At 35.9% G+C, this 16,957-nt stretch overlaps 1 protein-coding gene across 1 annotated transcript in view; it reads left to right on the forward strand.

Annotated features, from left to right (window-relative positions):
- SLC5A12 (solute carrier family 5 member 12) overlaps positions 1-16,957 on the forward strand; it is a 52,498-nt gene that overhangs the window by 21,940 nt on the left and 13,601 nt on the right. Inside the window, exons 9-12 of the mRNA XM_066360551.1 lie at positions 4,161-4,273; positions 7,533-7,600; positions 10,159-10,245; positions 12,354-12,520. Of these exons, the coding sequence (XP_066216648.1) occupies positions 4,161-4,273; positions 7,533-7,600; positions 10,159-10,245; positions 12,354-12,520 (435 nt within the window). The remainder of the gene's footprint in view (positions 1-4,160; positions 4,274-7,532; positions 7,601-10,158; positions 10,246-12,353; positions 12,521-16,957) is intronic.

Here is a 16,957-nt window from a genome sequence, read left to right on the forward strand (position 1 = left end):
ACCTCCAAAAGTTTGTAGTATTCTATACACTGAAAAGAAACTTTTCCCCCATACTATTGTCACTATTGGGTACTATAAAACTGTTAAACTTCCAAGTCTGATACTTAAAAAATGATAACTAGTCCGAATGTGAATTCCCCTCATCATAAAAAGATCAATGACCTTTCCTAACTTTCATTGGCCATTTGTAGTGTTATAATTTTGGAAAATGCCTATTAATTTTCTCAGTAAATATTTTGGGGGGTTTCCCCTTCATAAATGTAAAAATAGTTATTTACATATGTCTTAATTTTTCTCATTTGTTCTTTATGCATTTGCTAAGTATCTTGAGTTTAGGGAGATTTTATTTCATATTAATCAATTCTTTTTACACTATGGTTTCTGAATTAATAATTTTCTCCAAAAGGCTTCTCCAACCCATGATTATAAATAAGATTATACAGACTTTATTCTAGTATATTTGGTCTTATTAAGTGTTAAAATGACTAATTATCTAGATTATACATGTAACACGAGGAATGGAGTTCCTGACTGTTTTTTCTAAGTTACATACCAGTTGTCCTGTTATTTTTTTAGTAAAAAAATCATCTTGTCATCACTGACTTGAAAAGCCATTTTTTAGTATATCTTACATTCTTTAATTTATTCTGGACTTTTGCTGGATTCTTTTTATATTTCTTTGATCTATTCTCTACAGTTATGCCAATAATAATTTTAGCAATTGTGTTTTAAAATCTGATTTAATATTTGCAAGGATAGTAACTATTAATCACTTTTCTTTTACAGAATTTCCTTTGAAATCTAGGTTGTTTCCTAATAGTTTTCAGTTATTTTTTTAGGACTTGATCATACTGAAATAAGTGTATCTGCAAATACTTTTACATTTTTCTCTTCTTTTTTAAATAGTTACACTTCTATTTTCATTCTCATATATAATTATGCTTTGAGGCCAAAGATAAACAACTGAGGGGTAGCAGAAATCCTTGTTTTATTATGTACTTTAAAGGAAATGATTCTTGGATCTTATAATTAAACATGATTTTGGATTTTGATTTGAAGGATATTATTTATATTTTAATATATTTAAATAAAATTAATAAATTATAAAGAAGGACAAAAAACTTTTTTTTTACTTGTAGGTAATATTTTTATCAGGCAGAATATTGAATTTTGATAAAATTTTGGAATTTTTGAAATTGATATTTTGAACATTTTTAACTTTCTTTTTTATTGGTTTTAGAAAAAGAGAATAGGGGAGAGAGGGAGAGAAATATAGAATCATCTATTTGTTAAAATGCTCCCTGGACTCTCCATTGATACTTTTCTAAACTTACTTTTTCACAATCCATCCAAATCTCTATTCTCCATTAACTTAACTAAAGTAACCTACAGCTAAAGTGAAGTCAGGATGATTGTTTATGCACTCATTGGTTGATTCTTGAATGTGCACTGACCAAGGATTGAACTGCAGCCTTTGTGTGTTGGGATGATGCTCTAACCAATTAAGCAACACAGCCAGGACAAACATTTTTAACTTTTGACATATTAATATTAATATGTTGAAAAATATACAAAATAGCAACTTCTCTGAATTTGTATAATGAACTTCAACTTTCTGATATTATGATTTTAATTTAGTGTACTGCTGAATTTTTAACTAATATTCTTTTTAGAATTGTGAATAGCACAAAGTGATAATGTTCTGTGGTGTTGGTATTAGGATCTCAAGGAAACTAAGGACAAAAACATTGAGTACTAGCTGATCAAACACAAGTGGGGGTGACAGGCTAACTTTTCATTTTGTCCCTCTCTACAGAGCTTTATTTCTTTACTTTCTCTTACTTGAATGCTGACTTTCTTCACATTGGTGAAATATAGCTATTCACAAAGTAAAAAATTCCCCATTAGAAACTTGTGTGATTCCAACTTCAACAATTCCAAAAAAGGAACACCCTCAATTGTGTATATTGTAGAGAAACTATTTCTCTTATAATGTTGAGGAGGGTATTGGATTAGGGAAACGGAAAGACAAGAGTAGAGGTAGAATAAGGAGATGGTAGTTGAGGGGGTAGGAAAAACAATTTTCTACCATCTTGTAGCAGTTTTAGAATTTGAGAAATTAACATATGGGTAATACACCTGATTACAACCCAACAGAGGTTCTAAAAATCTGATCCTCTGGGCCAAATTCAGCTTTTTGCTTCCTCCTTCCCAATGGATTTAAGGACTAGCCATAATGTTTATTACTTTCACAAACTGACTTTGAGACATGAATGTTGGGAGCATAAGCATTTCTTTTTATTCGATCATCTCCTTTCCTTATTTGACTTCCATAGAGACGCAGATGATAGCCTTACTAGGAAACATACAACAAAACGTGATCTATAGGAGAAAGAGAATGGTATTTCAAAGGACTCAGAACTTCAATTCCCAGATATGGGTTTTGAGAAGTTTATACTTGCTATCTCTGTCATTTAGAGATGGAACTATTGAATTTTGCACAAGATGGATCTGGAATTATTCCAACTGAAGTAACCTACAGCTAAAATTAGTGGAACTACTGCCCTGCATTGCCAAAAAAATGTTTGCATTTTCTTTCATGCCTTTGGCACAGCTCTATCATGTGTTCAAATGAATGTGCATTTGAAGATGACAAAATAACTAATAATGACCATTAATGGAAAACTTACAAATAGCTGGGCAGGCTTTGTTCATCAGTTTATTTCTTTTCTAGCACTTTTGTTTGTGGCTGTGGTTTTGCATCATGTGATTTTCATACAGTTATCTGTTCTACTAGTTGAAATACACTTGGTCTTTATAAAGAATTTGGTAAACTTTCATGCTATTTTGCAAAGAAAACAACTTTTGGGTCCCTGTCACCTAAGCGAGCTTTAGGGCCATGAGACTGACTGAACTTTGATTGGAAAGTCCGAGCTTTTATGAATTTAGGTCTTTACCTCGTTCTTAGTCAGATCTTTTGTCTCTTGTCCCCTTAATAACTGATAGCTCCTGGTCATTGAATGCAACAAGCTTTTAGGCATTTAATTGTAATTTTTTTTGTTCTAAAACATCTTTTTGTCCATTTTGCATGGTTGTTTTTAGTGCCTATCTTAATTTTTTTTTAATTCAGTGAACTGAAGAGAAGCACAGAGATAAACTCTTTCATGTTCCCATTTGGGACCCACCCAGCAAGCCCACTAGGGGGAGAAGCTGTGCCCATCTGGGGCATTGCTTTGCTGCTCAGCAACCGAGTTCTTTCTAGCGCCTGAGGTGGAGGCCATGGAGCCATCCTCAGCACCCAGTGACAGCTTACTCCAATCGCAACATGGCTGCAGGAGGAAAAGAGAGAGAGAAGTGAGAGGTGTAAAAGCAGAGGAGCACCTCTACTGTGTGACCTGACCAGGAATTGAATTCAGGACATCCACATCCAGGCTAATGCTCTACCACAGAGTTAACCCGCCAGGGCCAACCTCCATTTCTTAAGGAGATAATTGCCTAACTTCATATTGGTTAGGTGTCTATAGTACATGCTCTCATAGCAACTGGCTCTGGCTAATTTTCTTCATAACAGTTTTTAGCATTGTTATCAATTACATAATTGGTTGTTAAGTGCCCCTGTCCCAAATGAAGTAGAAAATCTTTGTCTTTCTTGTTAACTGTTGTGTGCCTAGTTCTTAGAATGAATAAACAGATACATGAATGGTGTTAATAAAAGAATTATTAATGAATGGCAAAGGGAACTGACACCTAGGTTAGGATAGTCACTACTTCTTGCTTCAAAGTCCAACCTAAGCCGCTAACACGAAGCCACAGCCAAGCGCGTGCGCACACACACACACACACACACACACACACACAATCTTTCTGTTACTCCCTGCTAACTCATTTAAGATCTGGTTAAGAGAAATTAGTGAGAGTTAAAACATGAAAATCTTGCTTCTTCAGTAGAGTTTCTGGAAGAATTGAAAGAGCATTAAGCAGAAAAACAGTTTTGAAGAGAGAGTAGACAGGCCATGCAGTTCCCCTGGAGGTCCAGAATAAGGGCATATGTCAGCCTGTTTTCCCAGAGCCCTGTCTTGTCCATTCACCATGGAAAACGGCAGGCTGGTGGCTCAGCTTTATTTAGCTTGGACTATGTTCTCACTTTTCTCTCCCTGTAGCACCGTGGCTGCCAGCATCAATGCCTTAGCAACTGTGACCTTTGAGGATTTTGTCAAGAGCTGTTTTCCCCATCTCTCCGACAAGCTGAGCACCTGGATCAGTAAAGGCTTATGTAGGTATAGCCAATTCCATATCAATGTACATGTGGTACATGTCAAAGTCTTACATACGCTATTCAGGACACGAAGACGTAAATTCCTGTGAGATACATGCAGAATCCCACATAGAGATTCTGACACTTGAAACTGCACCAGGACGGTACTAGGAAAGAATGACGAGTTAGCTTACCTTTCACCACTCTTATTCTTAACACCCTTTTGTGCTAAGCCTACAGCCATGATGACGAACCTTTTTATAAAAAATGCCCACTTTTGCAGTGCTGGTCAACCTGGTCCCTCCTGCCCACTAGTGGGCATTCCAGCTTTCATGATGGGCCAATTGGTTTGGGTGCTCTGCTACAGCCCACCATGAAAACTGGACCGCCCACTAGTGGGCAGGAGGAACCAGGTTGACCAGCACTGCAAAAGTGGGCGGTTTTTGTAAAAAGGTTCGCCATCACAGGCCTACAGTCTATATTCATCACATCAACATTTTTTATTATACTATGTACTGATCATATTACTTCCGTTTCATGAGAAGATATTGTGCTCAATGAGAACAGTCAAATTATAAAGCCAAATTCTTTTCTAAAGAATCCTTTATTACCAAATTCCTAGTATCTTCACCTCAAAGAATAATTTCTTCTTGCTTAATTGTACAATTGCATATTACATTTATAATCACTATAATAATTATCTTAAATTATAGTTTTATACAGTTTACTTCTAAGTAGAAACAAATAATATGCTTATTTACTTATTATACAAAATGTAGGTAATTCGGAAAAATATATAAACTTTTAAAACAAAATATCTATCTAATTTTATCACCTGTACTTAGTTTAAAAATATTTCTATTGTTACATTTTTTTCTTTTTACAAAAAAAAATGGCTATTTGTGTTTAGTGTTGCTTTTAGATTAACTTTAAATAATATATTGCATGTTGTTTAACTTTACTCTCTCCCATTCAACTGCATTAAACCTGAAAATGTATTTGGAAAGAACTGATATCTTTGTAAGATTTACATCTAATAATAGTATTTATTTTTTTCCATTTAATAATATAACAAATTTATGTTATATATTAATTATACTTGTGCCTTTCTTTTCCTCCTATTTGCCCCTCCCTTTTCTTCCTGCTCCTCCTTCTTCTTTCACTGATGTTGTGAATGTGATATTTTCTGCATATCTCCTAAACTGTTTGTGATCAATATGGAAAAGCTATAGCTTTTTGTTTTTGTTTTATAAAGTATATATCTGGCCATTTACCAAACTATTGTTGATTTTCAAATTTTTAATTGGTTTTCCAGTAAGTATGGTCATGGCCTGCTAATATTGGTTGTTTAATCATCTCCTTATTCTCACATGTTCTTTTCATTTGGATTGTCCTTTCTCTATTTCTTTCCATTTTTCTATTTCCAAAATTTTGTTGTTTTCCTCTGCATATTTGAAGAAATTAAGTTTTTTTCCTCAGTTTATTTTGAACTCTTTACAAAGTTAATTTTGTTGTTGTTGTTATTTATATAATTTGTGTGTGTGTGTGTGTGTGTGTGAACTGTGTCTGTGTTTAAGAACATAAAGCTAAACTTTGATAAGCTACAGGAGGATACGTTTCTCTGCTTTCACACAAGCACCCAGTGTGGTGCTGGATACGCCTTAGTGATTAATAAACTGGAATTGGTCATTTTCAAAGGAAAATTTTTTTAAGGTATCAACAAAATTGTGTGTGTGTATGTGTGCGCGCATGCAGACACAGAATTGTCTTGTACTCTCTACCCTTTTTGACTTGGTTCTTAGGTTATCCAAGCACAAGGCTTGTTGGTGCTTGAACCTCTGTGGTTCACTCTGATGGGCAGGACTCTTGTTTGGTCCCTGAAGTCTAAGGAAAACAAAATGTCTTTTGTTATTCTCTTCACCAAGATGAAGTTGTCTTCATTCACAAAGTGATATAGAATCAGGGCCAACATCGTTTTCAGCAATCTAATCTATCATCTTTAAATATAAGTAATAGAAATGATTTTAGAATTCTGAAATGTGTTTATTGATCAAACTTGGTTTTTAGTGTTGTGTCTTTATTTTTCTGTGTCTTATTGAGAAGTTGGAAAATCAACATAAAATGTTGCTAACTTGATTTAATTTTGAGTCAGTGTCTGATAATAAATATAATGACTATCATGTACTAAATCTGAAATAAAATAATAGTAATAATGGCAAACACAAAGTACTTGCTCTGTATCAGATATGTTTAGATAATTATTTATATGTAGTCCTTTTTGAGAATTTGAGCATCTTTGAGGCAGGAGTCAAATTCTCACTTTGTAGAACTGGCATCTAGTAAAGTGCCTGACATGTGATTAGTATTCAATAAAATTGAATTAATAGTCACATTGGTATCCAATCTATGTATGATATTTAGTTGAGAGAGAATTTCAAATAGAATAAGCAAAAATAATTTTCACTTTCTTTCTGTTGTAGTGTTTCCATCTATGTTGATCTCTCACTTTTTGTATTTCTCTTTCCATATTTAGTTAATGGGTTATAATGGGTATCAAATGTACTTTTAAGGTAATTTTTAAACACAGATGCACTAAAACAATAATTTTTCAAAAATATGATTTAAAAAACAGACATCATTTTTAAAAGATGACTAAGACATATATACCGATTCATTCAGCAAGAGCCTCAGATTCTAGAGGCACACACAGTGGAAAGGGCATTGGAGCCTGGTACCTCAATGGTCCTTATGGGTCTACAACATAGATATAGAACTAATAATTCTTTATGGAATATACTAGGGCTATAAGGATGGTATGAATAAAACATTTAAAGAAAAGACCAGAAAAGCTTTCCAGATTTGCAAAACCTGTGAGGTAAAATGTACAACTATTTATTGATTTTCAAGCTGAAAACTACCAGAATCCCATAGAGGTTAGTAACTTCTTCAGTTGGTTGGTCAAACTGGAATTAGTTCCTGCTAATTTATCTGACTTATTCCCTTTCCACAGTTTCATGTTGCTTTCACATGACAGCTTTCTTCTGGAATCCTGGATAGAAATCTACCTGATGCTAGCCTGTCCTAAGAAAGCATACCCTGGAAAGAAAAATCTCCTAGTCCCCTCCTGGGGCTTGTAATGCATGAGTAGGTAGGAGAGTTCCCACTGACATCACCTGTTAGGGCTTGCATCAGAGCGAGTCCTGGGCAGGAGCTAAAGGAACCCCTCAAGGCCAGCTTGGATGATGGTATGAGGTTGTTTTTTTCCCCTCTTTTTCAGGTATCTTATTTGGTGTGATATGTACCTCCATGGCTGTGGCAGCATCCTTCATGGGTAGTGTTGTGCAGGTACTTAAGGAGGGAAAACACATTTGATTTCTTAAAAACTTTTTACTCCTTTTCTTTTCGAACATTTTGATTATTCCTACAAGCCACTTTCTGATGGCAGTTCCCAATTAGACATGCACATAAAATTTGAACCAAAACTACTTTCAGAAAGGAAAACTATTTTAAAAAAAACTACTAATGGGACTCAGTGGCCAGGTACACTGTAATAAATTGAGAAACTTTTAAAATTTAGATCTGGGAATTTGTAATACTAAAATAAAAGTAAGAATGATAATCATCATAATAAAACAAAAATATTTGACATGCTTGTTATATTCTAAGTACAGTCTCAAATGTATAACCTCATTTAATATTTATTCCTTCTCTAACAGGTAGTATGATTAATATAGTAAATTTACAGATGAAGAAAATAAAATGTAGAAAAGTAAATCCCAAAATCACATAATTAAAAGGTGGGGAGCTAGGATATAACTCATATATTATCTACCAATTATCCATCCCAAATTGCTTCCCATATGTCTGACTCTCCATTCTGTAAAATGTCAGCACGAGAAGGAGCGTCAAGGATATGTTTTAACTTCTTCATCTTGAACATAATTACTAGAAAGAGTGAAAATATCCTCAAGTTGTTACAGCTAGTTAGTGGCTGAACCAGGTTTGTGATTCACATATCCTGAACCACACCTCTTTCCCTAAACTGACCACCTCACAGAGCAATATCAGATTAGTAAATCTTCAGATTTTACTCTGCCCCTACTAATTCCCCTTATCTTTATCTTTGTATAACTTGATGATCATTTACATTTCTTGGCATGGCATAGGTTTTCAAAAAATGATGCTTTTAAAAATGAATAAGTGAGAGTATTCACTGACTTTCTTAGATTGTTTTTTTCCTAACACATAAGATGATTTTTTCCAGAAGCTAATGACTTTGTAAGAGATTTTTCACTTTTACCCTACTGGGGGGAGATGAAACACCTTTTTTGACTTATTGACTCTTCCAAATAATATCTGGTAAATTAGCTTTCGAATTCAGCAACAAAAGCAAATAAAAATTAATGCTATCAATCAACAGAAGCATCAAGAATATTAAATTAAATATCTACACTGGGGGAAACTATCGACTTTAATCTTATTTACTACCATCTTGTCAAAGATTTATTTGTGGCATTGCGTTTCCCAAGTTTAACCTGGAAAAACGATGAAAACAGTGCCTTGCATCTTGTGTTTCTAGACAAAAGAATGTACAATACAGGTGGAGGGGACTTGAAGGCCCCTAGGTCATAGCTCCTTATTTTTTTAGGGAGAAAGAAGTCTCTCTGAAGTTAATGAATCCAGGTTACTAACAGAAGATTCACCAAATCACAGTTTTGTGTGGCAGGGCCAGAACTAGAATTTAAATATTCTATTAGTCATGAACTCTTTCAAGAACTTTTTCCCTTAAAAAAGGTCTTTATGGTGATCCGTGCTCTTGACTTTTTTCTTTTTAAACACTGCTTTTTGGAAAGAAAATGTGGGTTTTACAACCAGACAAAATATCTTGAAACTCAAATCTTACCTTTGCCACTTTCTAGATGGAATATGCCATTAACATTTTTTTATTCCAAGTCATTTTTTCTATTTATTATATTCAGTCAGAGATACCTACTACACAGGGTAATTGTGAGGATTAAATGAGGTCATTTATTTAGAGTGCCTGGCAGTTCATCTTCACTCTCTGACATATAGGGGGTGCCTGACAAGCATGAAATACTGTATATGTAAGATCCTTAGTGCATCTTCATCTCAGCCCCTGGTCTAAGAGCCCTACAGTTACATGGATGGAATTAGAGCTGCATTGCAGAGTAGCTGTGTGTGATGCACCTGCTCACTTGTTTGCATGGCAGTGCCTATGTATGTTCAAGAAGACCATGGAGAAAAGCAAATAGTTTAACAAAAACCCCTTGGCAGTTCACTAGGCTCAGTAGCGTAGAGGCTAAGAGATGTGGAAATGCATTTGTCAAATTCCATTTCCAAAAGAGAGCTGTAAAAGTGGGATATGGAATACGAGTGTCCAGTGGCCTCCCACCATACCTTAACTTAATGCTTCAACATCCATGAAGTGTTCTGGATGAGATGTCAGAGGTAAAGTAACAGACAATTATTAAAACAATACAATTGCTCAAATGGCTAATCAACTATGTGACATATAAAATGTAAGCTATAGATGTATTTGTTTGGTACATTATATAAAAGCTTTTTGATAAGATAGAAAATACAAGCCAATCAGTGAGTTACATCTTCAGGGAAAACTTCTACCAAATCCAAGTTATCTATGTAGGTATACACACACACACACACACACACACACACACACATCTGTTTGTATACATTTTTATTGTTTTTTACATAATGTTTATCACCGAGCCTGGAAGGAAAAAATAATTTCCAGAAATTAGTGAAGACATGATTAGTGAAGGCACAACAAGGATTAGGACTGAATTTTATTCAAAGTCCAAAAAAACAGTGGTTCCCATATGGGTCACGAAGTCATGGTTCTGATCTGCTTTTCTCCACAGGCAGCCCTCAGCATCCACGGCATGTGTGGGGGGCCAATGCTGGGTCTGTTCACGTTGGGAATCGTGTTTCCTTTTGTGAACTGGAAGGTAAGGCTCCCGCCTGCACCTGTCTCCTCCCTCAGCTCTAACTCCTCCATGGAAAAGTCATTGCTCTTTGCCAGGAAAAGACAGTGGCCCTGCTTTCTCTGACTTCAGTGAAGCTGTGTAGAAGCAAAAAGCGAAGAAATTCAAGGGCCATCCTGAAATACCCAATGCCATGGCATCAAAGCTGGTTCTCTAAGCTTTAAATTGACTTCTCAAAAAGAAAGGTTCATGTAAATGAACAATAGATATGGAATTCAGAAATAGTTTAGTTAAGACACAACTTTTAAAACTTAAAAAATATATGTAAATTTCTTTTTTAAAATATTTTTACCTAAATGTTGACTAATTTAAGTTAATGAGCTATAAGAACTGGATCTTCTTGGTTTTGCTAGCTGATAAGCGAATAGTTTGTCTTTGTGTAAGTGATGGCCAGATGACTATGTATCAATAGTAAGTATAAATTAAAATGAACTTGTATTTGGAAAGTAATATAATAATATTTTAAATATTTTTTCAATCTGACAAATTGCTATTTTTAATTATTGCCATTTATATACTTACATGCATAAAGTTCTAGAAAGTCTTCAGATTCCAGAAAAGCTGACTCTGTGCATACTTTTAATATACTATGGGGTGCCTGATAAAACCTGATTAAATGGTATCCCTAACTAGGTCTCTGTGGCTACCTGACCATTACTGACCTTTATTTTAGATAAATTTTATGGGGCTTGGTAAAGAGAGTGGAAAGGCACGGAACATGTAGGAATCTTCAGGGCTTCTGCAGTCTTATTAGAAGACACTTTATTTTAATCAATTCTTATATTGAGGTTGACAAAGGTAGTTGTGTCTTTGGAGAGATGGTGAGGGAAGGCAATTTCTCAGCCACAAAAACTAGACGTCATCTAGTTACATGACGTCTCAGTGTATTCTAAACAATTTATCTATGTTAGTGAATTATGGTCTTTTTACTTAGTCAAGAAAACCACCTTGTTCTAGATAAAAGATAATAAATATTACAAATTTGTAACACCTGTCCCTTTGGCATCAGCCATGACTGATCCTACTCATCAATCCTGGCTCTTTTCACAGAATGTGGATGCAACATCAGAATTTTTCTCAGCATGGCTCCTGAGGCAGCACCTTTAAGTCAGCCAGGCCAGGGTTGAACCTTCTGTTAAAATCCATTCACCTTTTACTGGGAGGTCAAGGGTCAGCAAACTACACCTTTCAAACCAAATCCAACCATCCAGCCACGGATGTTTTTGACCTACAATGGCAGAACTGAGTGGTTGTGACAGCCTCTGTATAACCTGTATAGCCTAAACTGTTTATTAGCTGTCTGTTTAGAACAGAAATTTGCAGACCTCTATCCTGATCATGATACAACTAGTCAAATCACATACATTGCTTTAGTTTCCCCAAAAAATAATTAGCAGAACATTCTGGAATAAAGAGAAACCAACAAGTTGTCTCAAAGAAAGCTCAGCTATCTAGGGGGAGAGATCAGAAGAATCTAGATTTTATGTCCCAGAGCTGCTGGTCTCTGTTGGACTGTCACCTTCTCAGAAGAAGTGACTTTTCACTGTTTATCAAGAAAGATAACCCTTAAATGAAAGGTTAGTAAATACACCTGCTGGAGTTTAGAATCAACACTCCAGATTTGGGAGACAGAGACTCTGCCAGAGTCCTTGGAAAAGCATATGGAAGTAGAGCTTCTGTATTGTAGTTTATAATCACTGTCAGTGAAACAATGACCATACTGTGTCCCTTGTCTGGGATTTTCTAAAATTTCTGAAACCCAGCCACTGGAAACGGGCATTACACCATCTTTTTTAAGTGATAATTTAGAGGAAGAAGCCAAATAGAGAGAACAAAAATCTAAATAAATAATCACTATAAAATTATCCAGTGTTTTCATTTCAGAAGCAAGTTCTTTGTAAATAACGTGGTTCTGTGGGAGTTGGAAGGATAATGTGAGTGCACTGTTTCCGGAACGTGTGGCCAAGAATTGGGGTAGCAAGTCAGAATCTCAGAGGCACAGGATTCTTCCCTCAGTATATTTTCAATGGCTTTGTCAAATCTCTCATTAACTTTTCTTTTCCTTTATCAAGGGTGCGATAGGAGGCCTTCTGACGGGACTCACCTTGTCATTTTGGGTGGCCATTGGGGCCTTCATTTATCCTGCACCAGCCTCCAAGACATGGCCCTTGCCTTTATCGACAAACCAGTGTGTCCTATTTAATGTGACGGATGTATCTCCTCCAGTGCTGTCCAGCAGGTAGGGTGACTATAAAGATGGCAGAAAGTCTCAGAGAGTGGGTCACCAGGTAAGAAGAGGGGGTACTGATACTGATTAGCGATCAGTTTCACAAGACAGACGTTGCTCTCCCGAAAGACAACCTCTCCATTTCTCTGCATTCCTGTGTGGAAGAGTAGTGATAAAAGGGTCAGTTGCAGGTATGAGGGCAAAACAGAAAAAAATAGTGAAAATTTTGAAATAGGTGTGATCTTTTAAAAGATCACAGTGCTTTTAAAAGAAGAATCGGTTTGTGAGCAACATGGAGAATAATTTGTGGATCCACTGAGAAAGGAATGCTGCTGTGACTGTACAGGACTTAATAAAGGCTTTTCCTGGAGATTTCTGGGTGCAATCAGCAATTTAAGATACCAAAGTACCAGAGATAGAATGGGGCAGAAAGAAAACAATAGACTTTAAAATCAGAAATACCCGAGCTTGGATTGGGTTTTACGATTTATACACACTATTTTTGCACAAGTGAGTAACTTGTCATTTCTTGAATTCTCACAGTCCTTAGGAAAGGTAATAATTACATTATCAACATTTTGAGAAGATTAAATAATATTAAATTATATATAATTTTAAGTCATATTATATTTGTACTTATATATTAAATTCTATCTATATATCCATACTAAATTCTATCATCTATCTATCTATCTATCGAGAGAGAGAGACAAAGAGAGAATGAGGAAGAGGGAGAGAGACAGACAGGAGCAGTGTATCTGATTTTAATAAATATTCATTCTCACATGTAATTGTGCTCCGGAGTCAGTGGTCCTTTTCATAAAATATATGAGCACGCCTTACCACACATTTGCTTTGAGTTTAATTTAGCTTAGAGTTATTCCTCTTCACAAATTTTACAGACAAACAATATCAACCTATTTATAGTTCCCGGATCTCCCATGTTGTTTTTTCCTGCCTGCCTATGTTTATAGTAGTCTCTTTTCATTGCTTGATTAACTACACTGGGAACAAAATTTTTGTTGCATCCACAAAACACTATTTCTTACCTAATTCGAGTGTGCTGATTTCAAATCTGACATTAGTTTTTCTCTGTAAGCTACAGTTCTTTTGCAATTCAAGATTTTAGGTTTTTATCTTATTGTAAAATTTTCAACATTTAGTTAAACATAATGAAGTAGAATGTCTTCTTAGGCATCATCTTTGTGAAAATATAATAATTTATATAATACAGTAAATACACTAATAGATTAAAAGATATGATTGTATCAGAATTTGTCCACAATTTTGAAATAGAACATATTAAAACACTTATTTTAATCATAAAATTTGTGCAAAATATATTTAAATTCAATTCAAGGAAATAATTTGCATTTGTAGCTCTTGCCTTTGTGTACTTGTTGAGGACAATCTCATTTGATGCTTCAGCAGTAGTTTGCTCATCACTAACAGCTCCAAGATTTTTGGGAAACTTATCAAGATAACTGTTCAGGAAGTGAATCTTAACGCTCATGTTACATCCAATGCCACGGAAAGCCAACAGCATCCTTTGAACCAGAAGTTCATAGTTTTCTGCTTTTTTGTTGCCAAGGAAGTTCTTTGTAACTGCCACAAAAGACTGCCATGCTGCATTCTCCTCCTTATTCATCTTCCTGGCAAATTCTTAGTCACGTATGAGGGTTCAAATTTGAGGTCCATCGAATACACCTGCTTTTATATTCTTGATAGACAGGCAGGAAAAGCAGAAATAATATGTTGAAAGCATTCACTTTCTCTATTCAAAGCCTGAACAAACTGCTTCATTAAGCCAAGTTTGATGTGAAGTGGGGGGAAAATGATCCTGTCTCGATTAACTACAGGATCATTCACAATATTTTGCATCCCTACTTTCAGAGCTTCATGTTTTGGCCACTCCTTCTGTGTCCAGTGTTTCTCCCGAGCTCGGCTGTCCCACAAACACAGAAAGCAAAGATACTTCGTGAAACCTCTCTGTTGTCCTAGCAAGAAATTTACCATTTTACGATCCACACAAATGATCCAGTTATGCTCCTCATACTTCAGAAAGTCGAGGACAATTTTTATGTCATTATAATCTTCTCACAGATGAGTTGAATAACCATTGGAACCACTGCATAAACATAACCGTTGTGTAGGAGAACACATTTCAGACTCCGTATAGAGCTGTCAAGAAATAGCCACCATTCTGTTGGACTGTGAGTGGTAACACCTAGCTGGCTGAGAAGACTACTGATATCATGACAGTAAACAAAGTGTTTGTCTTTGGAAAAAAGTCCACAAAAATTTGTTAACGCTTCCTGAAATGAGATACTCCAGATGACCAGTGAAGTATTATACATTCTTTTCTTGAAGCCTGGAGGCTAATAACTCAGGTGCTTTCTTTGATAGGCCCAAATCTCTTACTAAGTCATTCAATTCGGGTTGGCTAAACTGCTGAGGGGTTCATGACTGCTTGGCATCAGAAGTAGACCCTTCAGATTCTACAACCATTTCTTCATGCATCTAATCAAAATACACTTGATCACCATGTTCACTTTCTTCGTCCTTAGAAGAAATAAAACCATTAAAAACTGGAACCTGGATTGTCTCAGAGTGTGGTATAGGTCGAATTGCTGAAGGAGTATTAGGATATGCGATCATATGCCATTTTTTCTTGCTGATGCCCTTTGTATGGATCAGACAGAAATATCAGTCCCTGCTGTGGTCCTGAGGTTCACGTCAAACCATGGGAATACCAAAAGGCATTCTTTTCCATTTTCCTTTTGTCCAGTCACCAAGCATTTCCTCACAATTATTACACACAATATGAGAAGCCCAATTCTTGTCTTGATAGCCAAGGGGAACTTGAATATTAGCAATATATGCACGTGTCACAAATGATGAAATATTGCGCCTTTGACTTTGAAGTGTGTAACAGCCACATATATAACAGCAGTTGTCTGGACTATTCTTACATTTACGCCTACTCAAAAAGCCATGATTCAATCTTAAAACAAAATAAGAGTGTGTTTTTATCAGATAATAATTTTTTACATTTAAAAACAACTACAATTATGTAAAAGTGATGTTTGTAAAACATTAATTGCCTTGTGGTTATGTTCAATCCAAGAGTCATTGCCCTTTAACTCCAATTTAAAAACCAATGCATGCCATTAACTGTAACAAAAAGAAATTAAAATTGCATAAAAACTAGAGCATGCACCAAAAAATGGATTTCAGATTTGGAATCAGCGATGCAGAAATATATAGAAACAGTTCTACAACCTCCTGCAACAGAAAATGAAAAAAAAAAATTGTTCCCCCGTGCTATTAACCATTCTTTAAAAACGAACTAAGGTTTTATTTCACACATCAGACAGAGTTTGAAACCTTTTCTAATACTCTCAGAATCCTTTGTTCCTATTCCACCAAGGCATTGCCACTCCGTTTTATAATTGTTGGCTCCTGTATATAGACTTTGTGGTTGTCTCATTTTCTTTTATTTATTTATTTATTTATTTATTTATTTATTTATTTATTTATTTATTTGACAGTCAGACAGACTCCCGCATGCGCCCGACCGGGATCCACCCAGCACACCCACCAGGGGGCGACGCTCTGCCCACCAGGGGGCGATGCTCTGCCCCTCCAGGGCGTTGCTCTGTCGTGACCATAGCCACTCTAGCTCCTGGGGCAGAGGCCAAGGAACCATCCCCAGCGCCCGGGTCATCTTTGCTCCAATGGAGCCTCGGCTGCGGGAGGGGAAGAGAGAGACAGAGAGGAAGGAGAAGGGGAGGGGTGGAGAAGTAGATGGGCACTTCTCCTGTGTGCCCTGGCCGGAAATTGAACTCGGGACTTCCGCACGCCAGGCCGACGCTCTACCACTGAGCCAACCGGCCAGGGCCTATTTATTTTTTAAAATTTATTATTATTATTTTTACTAATTTTAATGGGGTGACATTAATCAATCAGGGTACATAGGTTCAGAGAAAACATCTCCAGGTTATTTTGACATTTGATTATGTTGCATACTCATCACCCAAAGTCATATAGTCTTCTGTCACCTTCTATCTGGTTTTCTTTGTGCCCCTTCTCTCCCCCCACCCCCTCACTTACCCTCCCCACCCCCGGTAACCACCACACTCTTGTTCATGTCCCTGAGTCTCATTTTTATGTCTCACCTATGTATGGAATCATATAGTTCTTAGTTTTTTCTGATTTACTTATTTCACTCCGTATAATGTTATCAAGGTCCATCCATGTTGTTGTAAATAATCCAATGTCATCATTTCTTATGGCTGAGTATTATTCCATAGTATATATGTATCACATCTTCTTTATCCAATCATCTATTGAAGGACTTTTGGTTGTTTCCATGTCTTGGCCATTGTGAACAATGCTGCAATGAACATGGGGCTGCATGTGTCTTTACGTATCAGTTTTTTTGAGTTA

This window comes from Saccopteryx leptura, chromosome 1 (assembly GCF_036850995.1).
Source record: "Saccopteryx leptura isolate mSacLep1 chromosome 1, mSacLep1_pri_phased_curated, whole genome shotgun sequence".
In the NCBI taxonomy this organism is placed as follows: domain Eukaryota; kingdom Metazoa; phylum Chordata; class Mammalia; order Chiroptera; family Emballonuridae; genus Saccopteryx; species Saccopteryx leptura.